The sequence below is a fragment of the Lithobates pipiens genome, unplaced genomic scaffold (assembly GCF_037356315.1).
Source record: "Lithobates pipiens isolate NorthernLeopardFrog02 unplaced genomic scaffold, aLitPip1_a1.2 Scaffold_23, whole genome shotgun sequence".
NCBI lineage: Eukaryota > Metazoa > Chordata > Amphibia > Anura > Ranidae > Lithobates > Lithobates pipiens.
In genome coordinates, this window is record NW_027507785.1 from 313,808,989 (window position 1) to 313,831,376 (window position 22,388).

Sequence of the window (22,388 nt, forward strand, 5' to 3'; positions counted from 1 at the left end):
CTTAGGGCCAGTTCACACCACATGCAGTCCAGTGCGGGGGTTTTTCCTGCATTAAAAACACGTGGAAAGTAGGTTATATGGTTTTCAATGGCATAGTTCACACCAGTGCTTGCAGCAAAAATGCACAAGGAACACACATGTCCTTATTTAAGGTTAAGAAAAAAAGAGAGGAAAAAAATGCACTGGATTGCATTAAAAACACACAAAAAATGCATCAAAAACACACTGGAACGCATAAAAACACGTTCCAGTGCATTTTTGGTGTATTTTTGATCCAATCCAGTGCATTTTTTCCCCCCTGCAGATACGGCAAATAGAATATGGAACGCATCCGGACTGTGTTTCTATGGTGTGAACTGGCCCTTAGACCCCTTTCACACCAGGGCGTTTTTCAGGCGCTATAGCGTTAGAAATAGCGCCTGAAAAATGCCCTAAAGAAGCTGCACCATTGTCTGTAGTGTGAAAGCCCTGAGGGCTTTCACACTACAGCGGTGCGCTGGCAGGACGTCAGAAAAAAGTCCTGCCAGCAGCTTCTTTGGAGCGGTGAAGGAGCGGTGTGTTTACCGCTCCTCCACCGCTGCTGCCCATTGAAATCAATGGGGCAGCGCTGTAATGCCGCCGGCAAAACGCCGCTATTGCGGCGTATTGCCGGCGGTTTTAACCCTTTCGCGGCCGCTAGCGGGGGTAAAAGCGTCCCCGCTAGCGGCCGAAATGCGCCGCAAATCCAGCGGTAAAACGCCGCTAAACATAGCGGCGTTTTACCGCCGCCGCTATCAGCGGTGTGGTGTGAAAGCAGTCTTCTGCTTTCACACCACACCGCTGATAGCGGCGGCGGTAAAACGCCGCTATGTTTAGCGGCGTTTTACCGCCGGATTTGCGGCGCATTTCGGCCGCTAGCGGGGCGCTTTTACCCCCCGCTAGCGGCCGCGAAAGGGTTAAAACCGCCGGCAATATGCCGCAATAGCGGCGTTTTGCCGGCGGCATTACAGCGCTGCCCCATTGATTTCAATGGGCAGCAGCGGTGGAGGAGCGGTAAACACACCGCTCCTTCACCGCTCCAAAGAAGCTGCTGGCAGGACTTTTTTCTGACGTCCTGCCAGCGCACCGCTGTAGTGTGAAAGCCCTCGGGGCTTTCACACTACAGACAATGGTGCAGCTTCTTTAGGGCGTTTTTCAGGCGCTATTTCTAACGCTATAGCGCCTGAAAAACGCCCTGGTGTGAAAGGGGTCTTAAAGTAGAACTATAGGCAAAACTTTTTTTTTTTTTCGATTTTCGATTGAGTTAGGCCAGTTTACACCACATGCAGTACAGTGCTTCTTCTTTTTTTCTTTTTTTTTTCTGCGTCAAAAAAAAAATGGAAAGGGGATTGCATGGGTTCCAATGGCATAGTTCACTACAGTGCAGTGCGTTTCAGTGCTTTTCAGTAAGGCCGGAGTCACACCTATGGCATTTTTAGCGCTTTTTGCATTTCGCAGATTTGCACCACAGTCCATTTAACATGGTTTCCTATGGAACACGTTGTGTTGTGCAAATCTGCAAAATGCAAAAAGTACAAAAAATGCAATAGGTGTGAATCCAGCCTTACAAGGGAAAAAAAAAAAGTACAACATGGTGCATTTTTCCTGCACAGAGCTGTACTGGAACGCAGTAAGAAGCATGAAAAAAAAAGCACCGGACCCCAGTACAGTGGGGAAAATAAAAGAAAAAAAAGAAAACATCTAGAATGCACCCGGAAATTAATCAAAAACACATTTAAAAAATGCATGCAGAAAAGCATCCAGAATGGATTTGGAGGACTTTTTTTTTTTTCGTGGCCCTAAGGGAGGGTTATAACCCCTGTCAATTTCTTTTTTCCATCTGTGTCCCACTGGGGAGATTTCCCTTCACTTCCTGTCCCATAGCCAAAACAGGAAGTGAGGGGAAATCCCTGTAAAATAAGGGCATCCCTTGGGGACCCCCCAGGTCACCAGAACTAGTGTCCCTATTATGTGTCCCCCATTATGTATTACTTTTCTGGGGATAACCCGAAATTTTGGATTTTCTTTTACTTTCACTAATAATGGTAAACAGGACAAATAGGGGTGAGGGGTGAATCTCCCTAACAATGGCACAGACAGTAATAATAACTGACAGGGGTTCTAGTCCATCTCCACTCTGGCCAAAACAACAACAAAAAAAGTTTTCCCTTTAGTTATACTTTAAGGCTAGAACATCTGTATGTTTTTTTTTTTTTTTAGTGCATTTGCAGATCTGCAGAAACACAGCACAATCTATTTAACATTATTTCTAATGGGTCCCGGTCATATCTATGCAGTTTCCTGCAGTGCGTTTTTGGAACAGGACTTTTTTGGCATCACAACCTTCGAAGAAACCCCACCAAAATGCATGTGTGTGAGTTTTTGGTAGAGTTTTGTATTAACAACCAATCACCTCCTACAAAAAAAGAAGCAAAAAAAAAAAATACAGAAGCTTGAAAATGCATCAAAAATGCACCAACCACACACATGTATAGATGTGAACCGAGCCTAATCCCTACTCTGATTCCCCCATCCATACTGGCAGATAAACTGGTCCCAGTGTGGTAATATATATATGTACCATGGCAAAGACATTGAAGCTGAACTACAGGCACACACCCTCTCATTTAAATATACTGTACACTATATTACCAAAAGTATTGGGACGCCTGCCTTTACACGCACATGAACTTTAATGGCATCCCAGTCTTAGTCCGTAGGGTTCAATATTGAGTTGGCCCACCCTTTGCAGCTCTAAAGCCCCGTACACACGAGCGGACTTTTCAACATCCAAAGTCCGACGGAATGATTCCGGCAGACTATTCGATCGTGTGTGGGCTGCAACGGACTTTTGATTCGCAAAAGTCTGACAGACTTTAGAAAATGGAACATGCTTCAAATTTTTCCGACGGAACTCTGCCGGACCTAGTTCCTACCGAAAAATTTGCTCGTGTGTATGCTATTCCGACGGACTAAAACCGACGCTAGGGCAGCTATTGGCTACTGGCTATGAACTTCCTTATTCGAGTCCAGTCGTACGTCATCACGTTCGAATCCGTCGGAGTTTGGTGTGATTGTGTGTGGCCAAGTCCGTTCATTCGGAAAGTCCATCAGAACTCTGTCAGAACTCCGGCAGAACTCCTTCGGAAGTCTGTCGGACATAAGTCCGCTCGTGTGTATGGGGCTTAACAGTTTCAACTCTTCTGGGAAGGCTGTCCACAAGGTTTAGGAGGGTGTCTATGGAAATGTTTGACCATTCTTCCAGAAGAACATTTGTGAGGTCAGGCACTGATGTTGGAGAGAAGGTCCTGGCTCACAGTCTCTGCTCTAATTCATCCCAAAGGTGTTCTATCGGGTTGAGGTCAGGACTCTGTACAGGCCAGTCAAGTTCCTCCACCCCAAACTCGCTCATCCATGTCTTTATGGCCCTTGCAGCGCAGTGCATTGGGATTGCAGTTGCGGCTTCTTTCAGGCGCTTTACAGGCGCTTTTTTTTTTTAAGCTAAAGCACCTGAAAAAAGCCCCAGTGTGAATAGGGATCTCAGTGTGAAAGCACTTGGGCTTTCACATTGGGATTTCAGATGAGGCTTCTTTCAAGCGCTTTACAGGCACTTTTTTCAACGCTAAAGCTTCTGAAAAACGCCTGAAAAACGCCCCAGTGTGAAAGGGGTCTAAAGAAAACTGATTTGGATGTGTGAAATGTATAATCCAGCATATAACATTACTGGACCTGCTCCTTTAGTACTGATCTACAATACACACAATTCCCCAGTCATGCTACAATATATACTAAGTATATATGTACTAAGAGGTGGATATATATAAAATACACCAGCTGGTAATTTAGCAAGTTGGACAGTATACAGTGCAGTAATCTAAAATGCAATATTGCTATGTATAATATACTGTATATAGCCCCCCCCCCACCCCCAAACATAACACAAGGGTTGGTAATAAAACTTGGTCCATGAAGAAATGGCAACACATCAGTATAAATCATCAAAGCAGTTTTTCTCTATTGTAGGACAGCGAGAGACAGTCAAACAGAGTTCCAACGCATTTCAGCCACTCAGGCCTTAAAGTGGTTTTCCAGTCTGTAAAAAATAAAAGTCAGCAGCTACAAATACTGTAGCTAATGACTTTTTATAAATGGACGCTTACCTGTCCAACGATCCAGCCCCATCCTCACGTGGGCTAGTTCTTCACCAGCCCCCAGGCTCCAAGTGCCAACTGTGGGCAGCCGGCTGTGTGACTTTCGGCTTCACAGTCGAATGGCGCTTCGCTTTGTGAATGATCGCCTGATCTTCCGGGACCCGTGACCTTTTCCAGAACACTGCGGGGAGGGAAGGGAGGAGAACTTCCGCGCAGATCGCCTAGGTGAGAGTGAGAACCGAGCGATCAAACACCGCCGATCGATTGGTTCTCAGAGCTCCCTGAGCAGAGAGCTGGTGACTGTTCATCACTGCTGTCTGCTCTGCCACCCCCCCTCCCCTTGTGCTCACTGGAGTGCTGGGCTGTGGAGGGCTGTGGTCGCAGCAGCCAGCTCAGGCTCCCAGCAGCTCAATGAGAGGCTGAGCCGGGTGTCGGTCCAGGGCTGTGGGCGGATCCAGACCATACTATCGCAATCTTGCCACAGCGTGGGACGACTCTTTGACGTCAGCCCGCAATCTGCTGAAAACGGGTCACAGGAATGCAGAACGGACTGTGATCCACAGGAGAAGTACAGCCAAGCGAGCTTTGGATGTACTACTCGTTTAAAACAGAACTTTCGCTTTTAAAGTGGAGCTCCGCTTTAATCATGGTTAGTCATGATTTAGGCTTGGGCAGCTGAAACGTGTTGGTGCTCCGTGCATGTACAATAGAATAACTGCTTTGCTGATTTATACCGATGTGCCGGCATTACTTTATGGACTACGTAATAAGGAAAGTTCCAGAGACCTTCATCCTAGTAATAAAACATGGACTTTACATGCACTGTCCATGGTGCTGAAGTATATAATACAGTATTATGGTATACACAGACTGGTAACACGGCATGGCCTAGATCTGTGCTGTCCTTGGTGCTGATATTGTAGTATTCAAACCAATGATATAGCGGGGACTTTGCCATGGCAGAAGCATATGATATATTATAGTATTTAATAAGGTGATGATATCATAACATGATATAACTATTATGAGATTTTATATATATATATATATATATATATATATATATATATATATATATATATCACAGTATCTCACAAAAGTTAGTACACCCCTCACATTTTTGTAAATATTTTATTCTATCTTTTCATGTGACAACACTGAAGAAATGACACTTTGCTGCAATGTAAAGTAGTGAGTGTACAGCTTGTATAACAGTGTAAATTTGTTGTCCCCTCAAAATAACTCAACACACAGCCATTAATGTCTAAACTGCTGGCAACAAAAGTAAGTACATCCCTAAGTGAAAATGTCCAAATTGGGACCCAAAGTGTCCATATTTTGTGTGGCCACCATTATTTTCCAGCACTGCCTTCACCCTCTTGGGCATGGAGGTCACCAGAGCTTCACAGCTTGGCACTGGAGTCCTCTTCCCCTCCTCCATGATGACATCACAGAGCTGGTGGATGTTAGAGACCTTGTGCTCCTCCACCTTCCATTTGAAGATGCCCCACAGATGCTCAATAGGGTTTAGGTCTGGAAACATGCTTTGCCAGTCCATCACCTTTACCCTCAGCTTCTTTAGCAAGGCAGTGGTCGTCTTGGAGGTGTGTTTGGGGTTGTTTATCATGTTGGAATACTGCCCTGCGGCCCAGTCTCTGAAGGGAGGGGATCATGCTCTGCTTCAGTATGTCACAGTACATGTTGGCATTCATGGTTCCCTCAATGATCTGTAGCCCCCCAGTGCCGGCAGCACTCATGCAGTGCCAGACCATGACACTCCCACCACCATGCATGACTGTAAACAAGACACACTTGTCTTTGTCCTCCTCACCTGGTTGCCCCCACACAACCTTGATACCATCTGAACCAAATAAGTTTATCTTGGTCTCATCAGACCACAGGACATGGTTCCAGTAATCCATGTCCTTAGTCTGCTTGTCTTCAGCAAACTGTTTGTGGGCTTTCTTGTGCATCATTTTTAGAAGAATCTTCCTTCTGGGATGACAGCCATGCAGACCAATTTGATGCAATGTGCGGCGTATGGTCTGAGCACTGACAGGCTGACCCCCCCCCCCCCCCCACCTCTTCAACCTCTGCAGCAATGCTGGCAGCACTCATACGTCTATTTCCCAAAGACAACCTCTGGATATGACGCTGAACACGTGACCTCAACTTCTTTGGTCGACCATGGCGAGGCCTGTTCTGATTGAAACCTGTCCTATTAATCCGCTGTATGGTCTTGGCCACTGTAATTTAACACACCTGCTCCCCATTCACAACTGAGACCTTGTACCACTAACGGGACACATGACACCGGGGAGGGAAAATGGCTAATTGGGCCCAATTTGGACATTTTCACTTAGGGGTTTGCCCACTTTTGTTGCCATCGATTTAGACATTAATGGCTGTGTGTTGAGTTATTTTGAGGGTACAGCAAATGCAAACTGTTATACAAGCTGTACACTCACTACTTTACATTGTATCAAAGTGTCATTTCTTCAGTGTTGTTGCATGAAAAGATAGAATGCTGGGCCCCTCCCACAGCTCTGCTCTCTGCACAGGCTATGTACAGCACAGTGAGAATGTCACTGATACTTTTTCAATTTAAGATCTGGGTGTGCAGAGTCATAAAGTTGATTTATAGTATTTAAAGCTATTGAGGAATGTGTTAAAAAAATAAAATAAAGTTTTGGCTGCGCATTGGCTCAGACAGCAGTGGGAGCCATTGGCTCCCGCTGCTGTCAATCACAGCCAATGAGAAGAGGGGGGGGCTAGTTACGGCTCTGTGTGTGAATGGACAAGCGGAGCAGTGACTTGGGAGCAGACCTGCTCGCGTGCCCCCATTGCAACTGTTTCTCTGGGGGCACTCAGGAGGGAGGGGCCAGAAGAAGCGCCGGCGGGGGTCCCGAGATGAGAGGCAAAAACCACTGCACAGAGCAGGTAAGTATGACAGTTTTTTTTTGTTTTTTTGTTTTTAAATGCCTTTATAAATCACTAAGCATTCCTGCTGTACCCGAGCTAGTTATGGGCTTGCAGTCTGACTTTATAAAGTTCATGATCCCCCATGCAGTAAAAACTGATATTCTGATAATATAATTCATGGAATATCATGGACATATTCTACACGGATGTCCAGGGTCCTGCAATTGATATCATTCTGTTCTGTAAAGTGTATGATCCCCAATGCAGAATGTACTGCTAGGTAATACAACATAGACTCTTCCTGGGCTGCCTATGATGCTGCATCCTGATAATGCCATGATATGAGTGTATATGGGTGATGTTGGGTATAGAATGTGTAAGAACACCCAAACAGCATCCACAGACACAGGCTAATCATATGATATCACAGGTCCATCATGTATTATGGCTCCTAGCTGTATTGGAGGTATCCATGGTGCTGTAGTCTATAATATGGCACATGATCTCCCAGTGAGCATGATCATGCCACCATAATATGACTTGTAGTTACGTGTGGCACTATGGACTGAAAATGCAATTATATGGTCTGTATGAGATGTAGCATAAAGAGACACATTGATCATGTGATATGTATTGGTGTTCTAGTCCCTCCTGGCTGTATCTAAGCTGACTGTGGCTCTGCAGCCTTATAGAACAATATAGGGGTGTACAATGTGTATGATCCCCGATGCAGCATGCGCTGACACCATATGATCCCACAAATCCCCTCTATACATTAGGCCCCCTGGCTGTACCTGCACTGTCCATGATGCTGCAGCCTTAGGGTATTATAATAGGGGTATGTAATGTGTATGATCCCCAGTGCAGCATGCACCAACACCCTGTTTCTGTAATCACCAGTTGTGCATTAGGCCTCCAACATACCTGGGCTGTCAATAGTGCTGCATCCTTATAGTATGCTATGATATATAACATGTAAGATATACAATATGTATGATCCCCCTTGCAGCATGCACTGACACCATAAACTCATATGTTCACACACTGCACCCCCCCCACCATCATGCATTAGGCCTCACATTGTACCTGAGCTGTCCATGTTGCTGCAGCCTTATTGTATAATAAAATGGGGTGTAGCAGGTGAATAATACATTATGCAGCATGTACTGACTTCTTGGTACCATAGGATCACACACTGTGCACTAGACCCCTCTTATACCTGAGCAGGTCATGGCTCTGCATCCATAATATAATGTGTGTGATCCCCCCATGCAACATGTACAGATACCCCAATTGTGTCTGATCACACACAGACCCATCATGCATTAGACCTCACATACTTAAACTGTCCATGGTGCTACAGCCTTAAAGTGCCATAATATGGGGGGGGGGGGGGGGGGTAATATATATGATCCACAGCTGCAGCATGCACTGACACCCCAATACTGTATGATCACACATCATGAATGAGCCCCCCTTCCCCTCATTATAACTGAGCTGTCCATGGTGCTTCATCTTTACAATATAATATATGACAAAAATGTGTATGATCCCCATACAGCCTTTACGGACACCCTGATCACACATCATGTGTGGGGTGCCAACAACGTATACCTGAGCTGTGCACGGTCCCCTTATAGTACCAGAATATGGGGTGCGTAATGGGCATGATCCCCCCATACAGCACACACTGATACCCTAATACCCTGTGATTAGACATTATGCATTAAGCCCCTCTACCCTAGCTGCTGCAACCTTATAGTAGGTTTTGTAATATATAATGTGTAGGATCCCCCTTGCAGCAATTAATGACACCCTAGTCCCATATGATCAGACATCATGCATATCACGACCCCCACCCCCTCCAGATTTACCTGAGCTGTGCATGGTGCTACAGCCTTACAGTACAAGAATATTGGGGTGTATGATCCCCCTGTACAGCATACACTGACACCTTAATACCCTATGATCACACTTTATGCATTAGGCTCCTCTACCTGAGCTGTCCATAGTGCTGCAGCCTCTTAGTACAATATATAATGTGTGATCCCCCATGCAGCATGCAGAGACCCCATTGATCATGCATTGGGATCCCCATCATGCCTGGGGTGTCCATGGTGCTGCAGCCTAATAATAATACCATAATATGGGGTGTGTAATGTACACAGCCCCCCTGCCCCCCATGTACCAACCCCACCCCCCAATTGCAGCATGCATTGACACCCTGATATTCTATGATCACACATTATACATTAGACCCCACCCGCATTGTAATCAGCTGTCAATAGAGCCTCATCTTATAAACACAATATATGACATGTATGACCCCCCCCCCCCCCCCATGCACCGACACCCCGATCCTCTAATCATACATTAGCCCCCCCTATGCCTGGCTCTTGTAGTACACTAAGGAGTATGTAATGTCTATGACCATGCACCGATCATCCCTCCATGCACCGAACTCCCCTCCATGCACCGATCTCCCCTCCATGCACCGACCCCCCCCCCTCCATGCACCGACCCCCACCTCCATGCACCGATCCCCCCACCGTGCACCGATCCCCAATTCCCCCCCCCCCCCATGCACTAGGCCCCGGGTGGTACCTGAGCTGTCCATGGTGCTGCAGTCGCTGTGCCGGCCCGGGCTCTTGGCTGCCGCCGCCGCCGCTGCTGGAGAGGCTCCTCCGGATGGCGCCGCCGCCGCGCTCACTCCTTGCCGGCTCCCCGGCCGCTCCCTGCCGCCTCCTCCGCTACTGGCCTCCCCGTTGCTGTCCACCAGCTGCAAAGACTCATAACCGTCATTGTTCGTCTTTTTCCGGTAAGACCCGAGCAGGCTCATGGAGGAGGAATCCCGCTGACCTTCCTCCCTCCCTCTGCCCGGAGCTCAGGGGGATTACACCGAGCCTTCCTCCTCCTCCTCCTCCCCGGTGTCACAACGAGGTGTCTATTGTCCCGGATCAGCCCTCCCCCTCCCTGCCTCCTCCCTGCCTACCGGAGAAACCCCCCACCACCTTCTGCCCGAATATACCTACTTCTTATATCCTCCCCCCCCCCCCATTATATGCCCCCCATCCTAATCCGAGAATTATATCCTGCATCCCCCAATTGTACTATATATATCTATATATATTTAGATAGAGAGAGCGAGAGAATAGATAGATATACACTCCTTCCTAATACAACACCCCGCTACACCCCTTCCTAATACAACACCCCACTACACCCCTTCCTAATACAACACCCCGCTACACCCCTTCCTAATACAACACCCCGCTACACCCCTTCCTAATACAACACCCCGCTACACCCCTTCCTAATACAACACCCCGCTACACCCCTTCCTAATACAACACCCCGCTACACTCCTTCCTAATACAACACCACACGACACCCCTTCCTAATACAACACCACACTACACCCCTTCCTAATACAACACCCCACTACACCCCTTCCTAATACAACACCCCGCTACACCCCTTCCTAATACAACACCCCGCTACACCCCTTCCTAATACAACACCCCACTACACCCCTTCCTAATACAACACCCCGCTACACCCCTTCCTAATACAACACCCCGCTACACCCCTTCCTAATACAACACCCCACTACACCCCTTCCTAATACAACACCCCGCTACACTCCTTCCTAATACAACACCACACGACACCCCTTCCTAATACAACACCACACTACACCCCTTCCTAATACAACACCCCACTACACCCCTTCCTAATACAACACCCCGCTACACTCCTTCCTAATACAACACCACACTACACCCCTTCCTAATACAACACCCCTCCCTAATAAAACACCCCACTACACCCCTTCCTGATACAACACTACATTACACCCCTTCCTAATACAACACCCCACTACACCCCTTCCTAATACAACACCCCTCCCTAATAAAACACCCCACTACACCCCTTCCTGATACAACACTACATTACACCCCTTCCTAATACAACACCAGACTACACCCCTTCCTAATACAACACCCCACTACACCCCTTCCTAATACAACGCCATACTACACCCCTTCCTAATACAACGCCATACTACACCCCTTCCTAATACAACACCCCACTACACCCCTTCCTAATACAACGCCATACTACACCCCTTCCTAATACAACGCCATACTCCACCCCTTCCTAATACAACACCCCACTCCACCCCTTCCTAATACAACACCCCACTCCACCCCTTCCTAATACAACACCACTCTACACCCCTTCCTAATACAACACCCCGCTACACCCCTTCCTAATACAACACCCCACTACACCCCTTCCTAATACAACACCACACGACACCCCTTCCTAATACAACACCCCACTACACCCCTTCCTAATACAACACCCCACTACACCCCTTCCTAATACAACACTACATTACACCCCTTCCTAATACAACACCCCACTACACCCCTTCCCAATACAACACCCCACTACACCCCTTCCTCATACAACGCCATACTACACCCCTTCCTAATACAACACCACACTACACCCCTTCCTAATACAACACCACACTACACCCCTTCCTAATACAACACCCCACTCCACCCCTTCCTAATACAACACCCCACTCCACCCCTTCCTAATACAACACCACACTACACCCCTTCCTAATACAACACCCCACTACACCCCTTCCTAATACAACACCCCACTACACCCCTTCCTAATACAACACCACACTACACCCCTTCCTAATACAACACCACACTACACCCCTTCCTAATACAACACCCCACTACACCCCTTCCTAATACAACACCCCTTCCTAATACAACACCCCACTACACCCCTTCCTAATGCAACACCATACTACACCCCTTCCTAATACAACACCAGACTACACCCCTTCCTAATACAACACCAGACTACACCCCTTCCTAATACAACACCACACTACACCCCTTCCTAATACAACACCAGACTACACCCCTTCCTAATACAACACCCCACTACACCCCTTCCTAATACAACACCACTCTACACCCCTTCCTAATACAACACCCCACTACACCCCTTCCTAATACAACACCCCTTCCTAATACAACACCCCTTCCTAATACAACACCATACTACACCCCTTCCTAATACAACACCACACTAACACCCCTTCCTAATACAACACCATGGTACACCCCTTCCTAATTCTATATGAAGAAAGCATCCCTTCTTACTCCTAGATATACAGTATATAGGGCACCACACTGCACCCCTTTCAAGCCCATATTTATATAGATGATGAACCTTCATCAATGTTTTTATTACTCTATCGCTGCAAGAGCTGTTCTTGAGTTTTTTTTTTTTGTTTTTTTTTTTTTGTTTTTTTTTGCGTGTAAAAAACACACATTTTAGGCCTGAAGATTAATTAAAGCTCCTAAAGAATATATATTTTCGGAGACCAGACACCCCGGAGAATAAAATGGCTGTAGTTACAATTTCACACAAAATTATGGTATCAGTTTAGCAAGCACAAATTGTTAGTAAAAAATATGTTTAGGGCATGCAAATGCCAACTATTACCCAATTATTATTTTTTTTGTAAAATATAAAAAAAAAGACGAGGTTGTGCTGGGTAAATAAATACAGTTTTATGGCTTGATTTGTTGGGCACGTGCCCATGAAACTGTGCCAAATTTTGGTGCAAGTTCCGCGGGTCTGCAGACTTTTCCTCTAACCCAGGGATATGCAACTAGCGGAAATCCAGCTGTTGCAAAACTACAAGTCCCATCATGCCTCTGCCTCTGGGTGTCATGCTTGTGGCTGTCAGAGTCTTGTTAGGCCTCATGAGACTTGTAGTTCTGCATTAGCTGGAGGTCCGCTAATTGCATATCCCTGCTTCTAGCCCCTGTATGGACCTTCAGCTTCGGAGCTGGAGGAAGTATCAATCAGTTATAAGTGAAGTGACGTCACCGTGTTTGTGATCCACTGAGAATCACAAATCCCTCTGAAGGGACTGCTAGCTTTTTTAAATCGCAGATTCCTGTAAAGGAATAATGTAGTTGTGGAGGCGGAGCCACACACAGCCGCACCAAAATTTAAATGTTACAGGAGCTGGCGAGGAGTATAATTTTGTAAGGGGAGGGGGGGGAGGAGCTGTACACCAGGGTCATACCTACAGGGGTCATAATTGCGACCCAGCCTTATGCTATAGGGGACTTGTCAGCCCCCTGTACACCTGGATAGGAGGCATGGGAAGGGGCCAGTAAATGCCTCATTTACCGGCCCCTTCCTTATCTGAACAAATTAAAGTGGTTATAAACCCTTACAAACCACTTTGACCTACAGGTAAGCCTAGATTAAGGATTACCTGTAGGTCCAAGCAATATCTCCTAAACCTATATGGTTTAGGAGATATTTGCCCGAAAACGGGCACCGATGTCTACGGCGCATGCGCCGTAGACAGCGGCGCGCAAGCGCACTGAGCGCGGCATTTCCAAGAATGGAGCTGCCGCGCGTGTCGACTCCCGTGCACATGCGCGGGAGTGACGTCATCGTGGCTTCGCCGAATGACAGCGGCGGAGCTGCGAGACGCCACCAGCAAGATGGATGCGGCGGACTACAGGGGACAGCGGCGACTTCGCTGGCTCCTGTGTCAGGTAAGTGACACATAATGGGCTACTATGCGATGCATAGTAGTCCATTATGCTTTGCCTTTGCAGGGAATGAAAGAGGAAGTAAACCCATCAGGGTTTACTTCCTCTTTAAGTCAGTGATCTGTACCGATCACTGACTCTGTCCATTCATAACCTGAAACATACTAAACTGTTTACTATGCTTCAGTTTGTGAATGAACAGAAAGCTCTATACGATGCTATTCCAGTCCATTCATTCTGCGCAGTTGAGGCTGCAGAGACGGAGACAGATGCTTGGGTCTGTTACCCGTCACCTGATTGGCTGAAACAACAGGCCCTGTGATTGGATGCCAGGCATCCAATCGTAGCAGAGGACGGGAAGAGAGAGTGGGAAAAGACATCGAGGAGCTGTCCCACCAAGACAGGTAAGTGCAGACAGTGGGCAGGCAGGGGGTACACTGCCAGCATTTGATATGGCACAGTGGCTGCGTTTGATGGGGTACAGTGGCAGCAATGGATGGGCACAGTGGCTGCGTTTGATGGGGCACAGTGGTGGCAATTCTCCTTTAAGGGGGGCGTGGCAAGGGGTGTATCCTATGCATGCATACTTTTGCCTATAGGTGTCCCTCATTTTCATCTCAGAAAGTTGGGAGGTGTGCACTAGTGTATATGAGACCTTTATACATAGCATGCCCAATATGTTGTACAGCAATATCCTATAGCAGGAACAGCAGAAAAAGCAAAACTTGCTTCAGCAATAATGCAATTATAATTACAATAATATTAATATTATAATGGAAATAATGCATTTTCTGTACATTCAATTTTCTATATGTTCTGCTTCACCCTAAAGGCATTTAAAAGCAGACCATACATGATCCAATCTGATTGTGCAAATCTTCTGGGGGCCATACAGGGACTGATTTTATATTTGATCGTAGGTTTGATTGATTTACTGTCCGGGAGAATAATAAGTTCGTAAAAATTTAAAAGATCAGTTAACACGCCCTACACTTATCGACCATATCGATCTACCTACTTTACTAGCATCAGATTTTCTGTCCACACTTATTCAGAGTCATTTTAATTAAAATGATCGGTTTTGCTGAAAATCCAATCAAATGACATAGTACGGGGTCTATTTGTAAAAAAAAATAAATAAAAAAAAATAATGCTGTACAAATGTCTCAAACATTCGCTCAGCGGTCATAAATAATTCAGGTATTTTGCCTAAAATATATATTTCTATGACTGTCAGCTCCATCTAGTGGCCATAATGCAGTACTTTTCCTCAAATACTTTAATCAGGAAAATACCTGATTATGGTCTTTATGACAATCATAGGAAATAAACGTATGAGACCAAATACAGTATTGTATGTAACAGCTGAGCGAATGCTTGAGACATTCGTACAGCATTTTTTTTTTTTTCAATTCTTAGGCTCCTTCGTATTGTCCGATTCTGTGAAGAAACGTTCAATCAGATCGTTACATGTATGTGGACATTAGCAGTTTTGTTAAAATAACTGCACTGATGGTGCCTATTCATGATCAGTTAATAGACTATATCAGGGATATGCAATAAGCGGACCTCCAGCTGTTGCAAAACTACAAGTCCCATCATGCCTCTGCCTCTGGGTGTCATGCTTGTGGCTGTCAGATTCTTGCTATGCCTCATGGAACTTGTAGTTCTGCAACAGCTGGAGGTCCGCTAATTGCATATCCTTGGACTTTATACTCCATTCCCACTTGTGCGACTTGTCATGTGACTTTGGACATATAAAGCCATAAGACAAGACGCAGCCCATTGATTTCAATGGCATCTGTTCCAGCCTATGTGACTGATAGTTGCAGCGACCTGGAAAAGGTTTGTGCACTACTCTGATGCAACTTTCTTGCGACTTGAGTGCCAGTAGAATGTGGAATTGCATGAAAGTCACACTGAAAATTGCGTGACTTTGGAGTCCCACTAGTGGGGATGCAGCCTTAATGTTAGCCTATTACAGGGGAACCTTGGATTACGGGCATAATCCATTCCAGGAGAATGCTTGTAATCCAAAGCAATCGCATATCGAAGCGAGTTTCCCCACAGAAAACAATGGAAACAAAAATAATTTGTCCTGCATTGACTTCTATTGCATGCAATACCGCATGTGGCCAGAGGTGGGGGGGGGAGCCAGAGAGCCTCCAAAATACTCGGGGACAGCTCATCTGAACTCGGAAAACCCTCGGAAAGGCTCGAAAACACTCGGGAACTGAGTGTTTCCGCTTATTTCCGAGTGATTCTGAGAATTTACAAAAGGCTCCGAACCGTTCCAAGTTTCACCGGCGCCCCCGCACCTCTGGCCAAATGCGGTACTGCACACCCCATTAGCTTGAATTCTGTTCGTTTTGCGAGACAACACTCGCAAACCGAGTCAGAATAAAAAAAAAAAAAGTTGCTCGTCTTTCAAAACGCTTGTTAACCACGTTACTCGTTAACCAAGGTTGCACTGTATATCTTAAAGCTGGACTCCAGGTAGATATATAAGACACAAATTATTACAGTGGTCACTTCATTATTACAGCATTATCAATTATATTTCAATGTAAGCAGTGTATGTGACCTGGTATCAGCCTCCCATAAGTCCTGTACAGCAGAGCTCAGTGTGTGAGAGGGAGAAGCAGCACAAGGGGTGGGTTTCCACCAGGTACTCCAGTTTTCTCCCACACTCCAAAGACATGCTGGTAAGTTAATTGGCTCCTGACTAAACTGGCCCTAGTATGCACACCTCCCAACTTTTTGAGATGGGAATGAGGGACACCTATCAGCAAAAGCATGTAGGCATAGGACACACCCCTTGCCACGCCCCCTTTTTGTACAAAAAAAAAAACAAAACAGGATTGGATAAACCCACAAGTGCTTTTTTTTACCACTACTATTCCTTTATATTGGCTTTTGTAATTTACAAATGCAGCAATTTAGAAATCGGATGGAAGATTTAGCGCTGGAAAACACTTTTTGATTGATAAAAAGTGCATTTTAAAAACATCTATATAGATCACACCAAAATGAGGAGGAATGAGGGACAAAGGGACATTGCTCCAAATCAGGGACAGTTGGGAGCTATGCTAGTATGTGTGTACACACTATATTACCAAAAGTATTGGGACACCTGCCTTTACTCGCACATGAACTTTATTGGCATCCCAGTCTTAGTCCGAAGGGTTCAATATTGAGTTGGCCCACCCTTTGCAGCTATAACAGCTTCAACTCTTCTGGGAAGGCCGTCCACAAGGTTTAGGAGTGTGTCTATGGGAATGTTTGACCATTCTTCCAAAAACACATTTGTGAGGTCAGGCACTGATGTTGGATGAGAAGGCCTGGCTCACAGTCTCCGCTCTAATTCATCCCAAAGGTGTTCTATCGGGTTGAGGTCAGGATTCTGTGCAGGCCAATTAAGTTCCTCCACCCCCAAACTCATCCATGTCATTATGGACACCTTGCTTTGTGCACTGATGAGCAGTCATGTTGGAACAGGAAGGGACCATCCCCAAACTGTTCCCACAAAGTTGAGAAAATGAGGGGAACAGTTTGGGGATGGCCTCTTCTTGTTGAGGTCAGGACTTTAACGCTGTACCCAAATGAAAGTTAGATCATTTTTTTTCCCACACAAATAGAGCTTTCTTCTGCTGGTGTTTGATCACAACTGGGATTTTATTATAAAAAAAAACATCCAATAATATTCAATTTCATAGATAGTGGAGCATTTTTTTTTTTTAACTTCATGCAGGGAATGCATGAGGTAATTTTTTTTTCAACTTTAGAACCACCTTAAAGCGGCGTTTCACTCAAAAAGCTTATCTGCCTCCTCCCCTAGCCTCCAGGGCCACATTTGGCACCTTTCGGGGGTTGGGTACCTGTTTTTGACAGGTACCTGCTCCCACTTTTGAATGATTTCACTGCAGCCCCTCCCCCTTTCCCCATCGCAGGGCCATTCAGAAACTTTGTGCATGTGCCTTGCAGCTTCGCAGCCAGTTCCCTACTGTGCATGCCCAAAGTTTCTGAATGGCCCTGCGATGGGGAAAGGGGAGGGGGGCTGTGATGCCGCAAGGCTTCACTGTCGGTTTCCCTTAGAAGCAATGGCGGCGGCAGCACCCGAGAGCCAATGGGAAAAATCAGCTGGGGTTCCGACATCGCCGGATCCCTGGACAGGTAAGTGTCCCAATATTAAAAGTCAGCAGCTGCAGTATGTGTAGCTGGTGACTTTTTAAATTTTTCCTGAAGGAGGCTGGACCTCCTCTTTAAAGCGGGAGTCCGCCGGGAGTTCCGCGTTTTTTTTTTTAAAAGCCAGCAGCTACAAATACTGCAGCTGCTGACACTTACCCGCCCAGCGCGCCCGCGGTGTCTGCACCCGAAGCCGATCTCTCGATCGTCTCTCGGGTGCTGCCGCCGCCATCTTGGGTATGGGAATCAGGAAGTGGAGCCTTTCGGCTTCATTTCCCGGTTCCCTACTGCGCATGCGCGAGTCGCGCTGCGCAATAAGGATGGTCCCGCTGCCTCTGGGATCCGTGTGTTTCCCAGCAGGCAGAGGGGGATTTTCGGAAAGGGGCGTAATCTACGCCCCTTTCCGCAGAGAGCTATCCCGGAAGTGGGTGCAGATACCTGTACTGTACAGGTATCTGCACCCCCCTCCCCCCTGAAAGGTGCCAATTGTGGCGCCGGAGGGGGGGGGGGAGGATTCCAATGAGTGGAAGGACCACTTTAGGGTGGACCTCCGCTTTAAAGCATTCTCACTCTCCTCAATGGCTGAGACACAGCAGCGGGAGGCACTGGCTTCCACTGCTGTCAATCACAGGCAGGGAGGAGGGAGCAGGCATACAGAAGCGGGTCAGGAGCGAGCATATATGAATACCACGGGGAGGAGCCAGGGGCGCTGGTGGAGGGGGGGGGGACAGAAGAAGAGGATCGGGGGCTGCTCCATGCAAAACCATTCCACAGAGCAGGCAAGTATGACATTTGTTATTTTTAAAACAAAGCTTTAGTGATAATTTGTGATGCTTTTGCTACCTATGTGGATATCAATACTGGTATAGGCTCCTGGCACTCATTAGAACTGAAGAAGTGACTTGGTCAAGCTTCAACATTACAGGAGAGGCCACTAAGCTCTTAAGCACAATGGCCACGTGTCCCGGACTGCTTAATGGAGAAAAAAAAAAAGAAAAAAGTACATACAGTAAGTGACCCAATGGGGGGTCACACATCCCAGCAGGATCCGTTTAGGCTTAAAATGTAATTAATCCAGAAGACACATGTCTGGCTTCCCCTAACCTGCATGTGTGCCAGAGCTTCCACAAATGTAGATTTGGATGCTCTCATATAAAGCAGCCAAAAACAAAAAGAAAGAAATGAATATCTCATTAAAAAGGATAAAACAAAATCAGCTTTTGCTGCAATATTCAGTTTCAATCCAAAGATTCCCCTTGTAGTACTTTATTCCTACCACTAGAGGCTCTTAGTCTGATGGGCAGTAGACATGTGCAATTCGTTTTGTTGCGAATCATTTTTTTTAACAAATTTTGACAAATTAGTTAATTCGGAAATATCCGAATTAACGAAATCCGGTTTAAAGAATCTTTCCGAATATTCATAATTTCGAAGATTTGTAAATTCATACCGCATATTCGTAAATCTGAAATAATAATTAACTAATAATAGCTTAACTATTGCCTATTAAATTATAGGTATTGTAATTTCCTTTCAAATTTGGCTGTTAGTGAATTTAACAAATACTAATTTATCCAAAGTTACGAATTATGCGGAATTATGCGAAACGAATAGAACGCAATGAATTAATCACTTAAGGACCGCCTCCTGCACATATACGTCGGCAGAATGGCACGGCTGGGCACAAGCACGTACCTGTACGTTGCCCTTTAAATGCCCAGCCGGTGGCGCGCTCCCAACCCGGTCCTGAGCTCCGTGACCGTGGCCGCGGTACCAGTGGACCCGATTGCCGCTGGTGTCCTGCGATCGGGTCACAGAGCTGAAGAACGAGGAGAGGTCTGTGTAAACAAACTTCTCCCCGTGCTTCCTAGTGTGGCTGTCACCGATCGTCTCTTCCCTGTTATAGGGAAAGACGATCAGTGATGTCACATGCCAGGCCACGCCCCCTACAATAAAAAAACACATAACGTCACACATAACCCCTACACTGCCCGCTAGTGGTTAACTCCTTCACTGTCAGTGTCATTTACAAAGGAATCAGTGCATTTAAATAGCACTGATTGCTGTATAAATGACAATGGTCCCAAAAATATGTCAAAAATGTCCGATGTGTCCGCCATAATGTCACAGTCACAATAAAAATCGCTGATTGCCACCATTACTAGTAAAAAAAAAAAAAATTAATAAAAATGCCATAAAACTATCCCCTATTTTGTAAATGCTATAACTTTTGCGCAAACCAATCAATAATCACTAATTGCGATTTTTTTTTAACCAAAAATATGTAGAAGAATACGTATCGGCCTAAAAGGAAAAAAACATTTTTATATATTTTTGGGGGATATTTATTATAGCAAAAAGTTAAAAATATTGCATTTTTTTTCAAAATTGCCGCTCTATTTTTGTTTATAGCGCAAAAAATAAAAACCGCAGAGGTGATCAAATACCACCAAAAGAAAGCTCTATTTGTGGGAAAAAAAGGACACCAATTTTGTTTGGGAGCCACGTTGCACGACCGCGGAATTGTCAGTTAAAGCGACGCAGTGCCGAATCGCAAAAAGGGGCTTGGTCCTTTGGCTGCAAATTGGTCCGGGGCTTAAGTGGTTAATAATAGTAAATAACAGTAATAATAATAAAAACTTTTTATTATTATTATTTGTTTCCATTTGTTTAGATGCGGCATTCGTTATTTTGGATAATTTGTAACTTTGGATAAATTCATATTCCTTACGTTCATTAACAGTCGATTTTGAAAGGAAATTACAATACCTGTAATTTAATAACTAGTTACTATTTCAGATTTTCGAATTTTCGGGTTTTCGGATTTTCAAATTTCAAATTTCCAAATTTATGAATTTAGAAATGCGCGAATGTACGAATTTACTAATTGCAATCATTACGAATGACCCGAAAAAACAAAACAAAACAAAAACAAAGAACAAATGAAACGAAAACTAACACATTTTTTGGCAGTGCACATGTCTAACAGGCAGCATCATTTAACCCACTTCCCAGGTCATCCTGAGACTGGACAGTGAAGGGAGAAGCAGTAATGAGCTCATCTCTCGGTCACTCTGCTCTCTCCTCCTATCAGCACCTGAATCTATGTCAACATTAACATGTGCTGCTTCTTCCTTTCACATTTCAGTCCTGCTGTACAGGGACCGCAAGAGGCAGATAGTAAGTCAGGTGCTTGCATTTAAAAAAATAAAACTTTAACAAATAAAGAATAATGAAAGAATACACGGCTGTGTTCATTAGAATTTTTTCTATTTGCCGGGAATTCAGGTTTAAAGTATAACTAAAGCAAATCGTTTTTTTGTAGTTTTGGATGGCGTGGAGAGGGATTAGAACCCCTGTTGGGTTTTTATTGCTGTCTATGTCCTTGTTAGGGAGCTTTACCCTCTCTTTGTCCTGTTTACCATTATCATTGAAATTAAAAGTAAAAAAAAAAAAATCTACATTTTGGGTTGTCCCCAGGAAAGTGATAGAGGAGAAATCTTCCAATGGGGACACTAGTTCTGGGATCCTCAAGGAATTCCCTTAACCCACTTGCCTACCGTGATTTTTCTGTCACTTTTTGTTTGTGAGTAAAAATCGGTATTTTTTTGCTAAAAAAAAAATTACTTATAACCCCCAAACATAACATAACATTTTTTAGCAGAGACCCTAGAAAATAAAAATGTCGCTTGTTGACATTTTTTATCTCACACGGCATTTGCACAGCGGTTTTGCAAACGCTATTTTGCTGGAAAAAAATACACTTTAATGAGTAATAAAAAATAAAAACTCAATATTTACCCCAATTTTTTTTTATGATGTGAAAGATGAGTTTACACCGAGTAAATAAATACCCAATATGTCACGCTTTAAAATTACGCACACCCGTGGATTGGTGACAAACGGCGCTTAAAAATATCGATAGGCGCCTCTTTAAACGCCTGTTCAGGTTACCTGTTTAGCATTACAGAGAAGTTCTGGCACTAGAATTATTCATCTCGGTGTAACGTTCGTGGCGATACCTCGCATGTGTGGCACAAAAAACACTATGCAAGCTCGGAGAAATGGGGGTAATTTATTTATTTTTTATTTTTACTTTTTATTTTTTCACTGTCCTTTTTTTTAAATCACTTTTTATTTCTGCTTTAATTGCTGCAAAAAACGGTAGCGAGGTTATGGCTGATACCTTAACTTGCAAACTGCAACATATATATATATATATATGTGTATATATATATATATATATATATATATATATATATATATATATATATATATATATATATATATATATATATATATATATATATATATATGTATGTATATATATATATATATATATATATATATATATATATATATATATATATATATATATATATATATATATATATAGGAAGTGAAGGGAAATCAATCAATCAATGGGACAAAGATGGCAGAAAATAAACTTTTCAGGGGTTATAGCCCTCCTTTACTCTATCCAAAATAATTT

At 44.7% G+C, this 22,388-nt stretch overlaps 1 protein-coding gene across 3 annotated transcripts in view; it reads right to left on the reverse strand.

Moving 5' to 3' along the window:
• Nucleotides 1-22,388, reverse strand: part of DNAJC6 (DnaJ heat shock protein family (Hsp40) member C6) — a 147,281-nt gene that overhangs the window by 99,623 nt on the left and 25,270 nt on the right. Inside the window, exon 2 of one of the 3 annotated variants that reach the window (XM_077450543.1) lies at nucleotides 9,696-9,870. The exons of 1 other annotated variant lie outside the window; for it this stretch is intronic. In XM_077450543.1, the coding sequence (XP_077306669.1) occupies nucleotides 9,696-9,708 (13 nt within the window). In that variant the 5' untranslated portion in view covers nucleotides 9,709-9,870. Of the gene's footprint in view, nucleotides 1-9,695; nucleotides 10,033-22,388 lie in introns of those variants that run through there. One more of the 3 variants, XM_077450541.1, reaches the window with a different exon arrangement.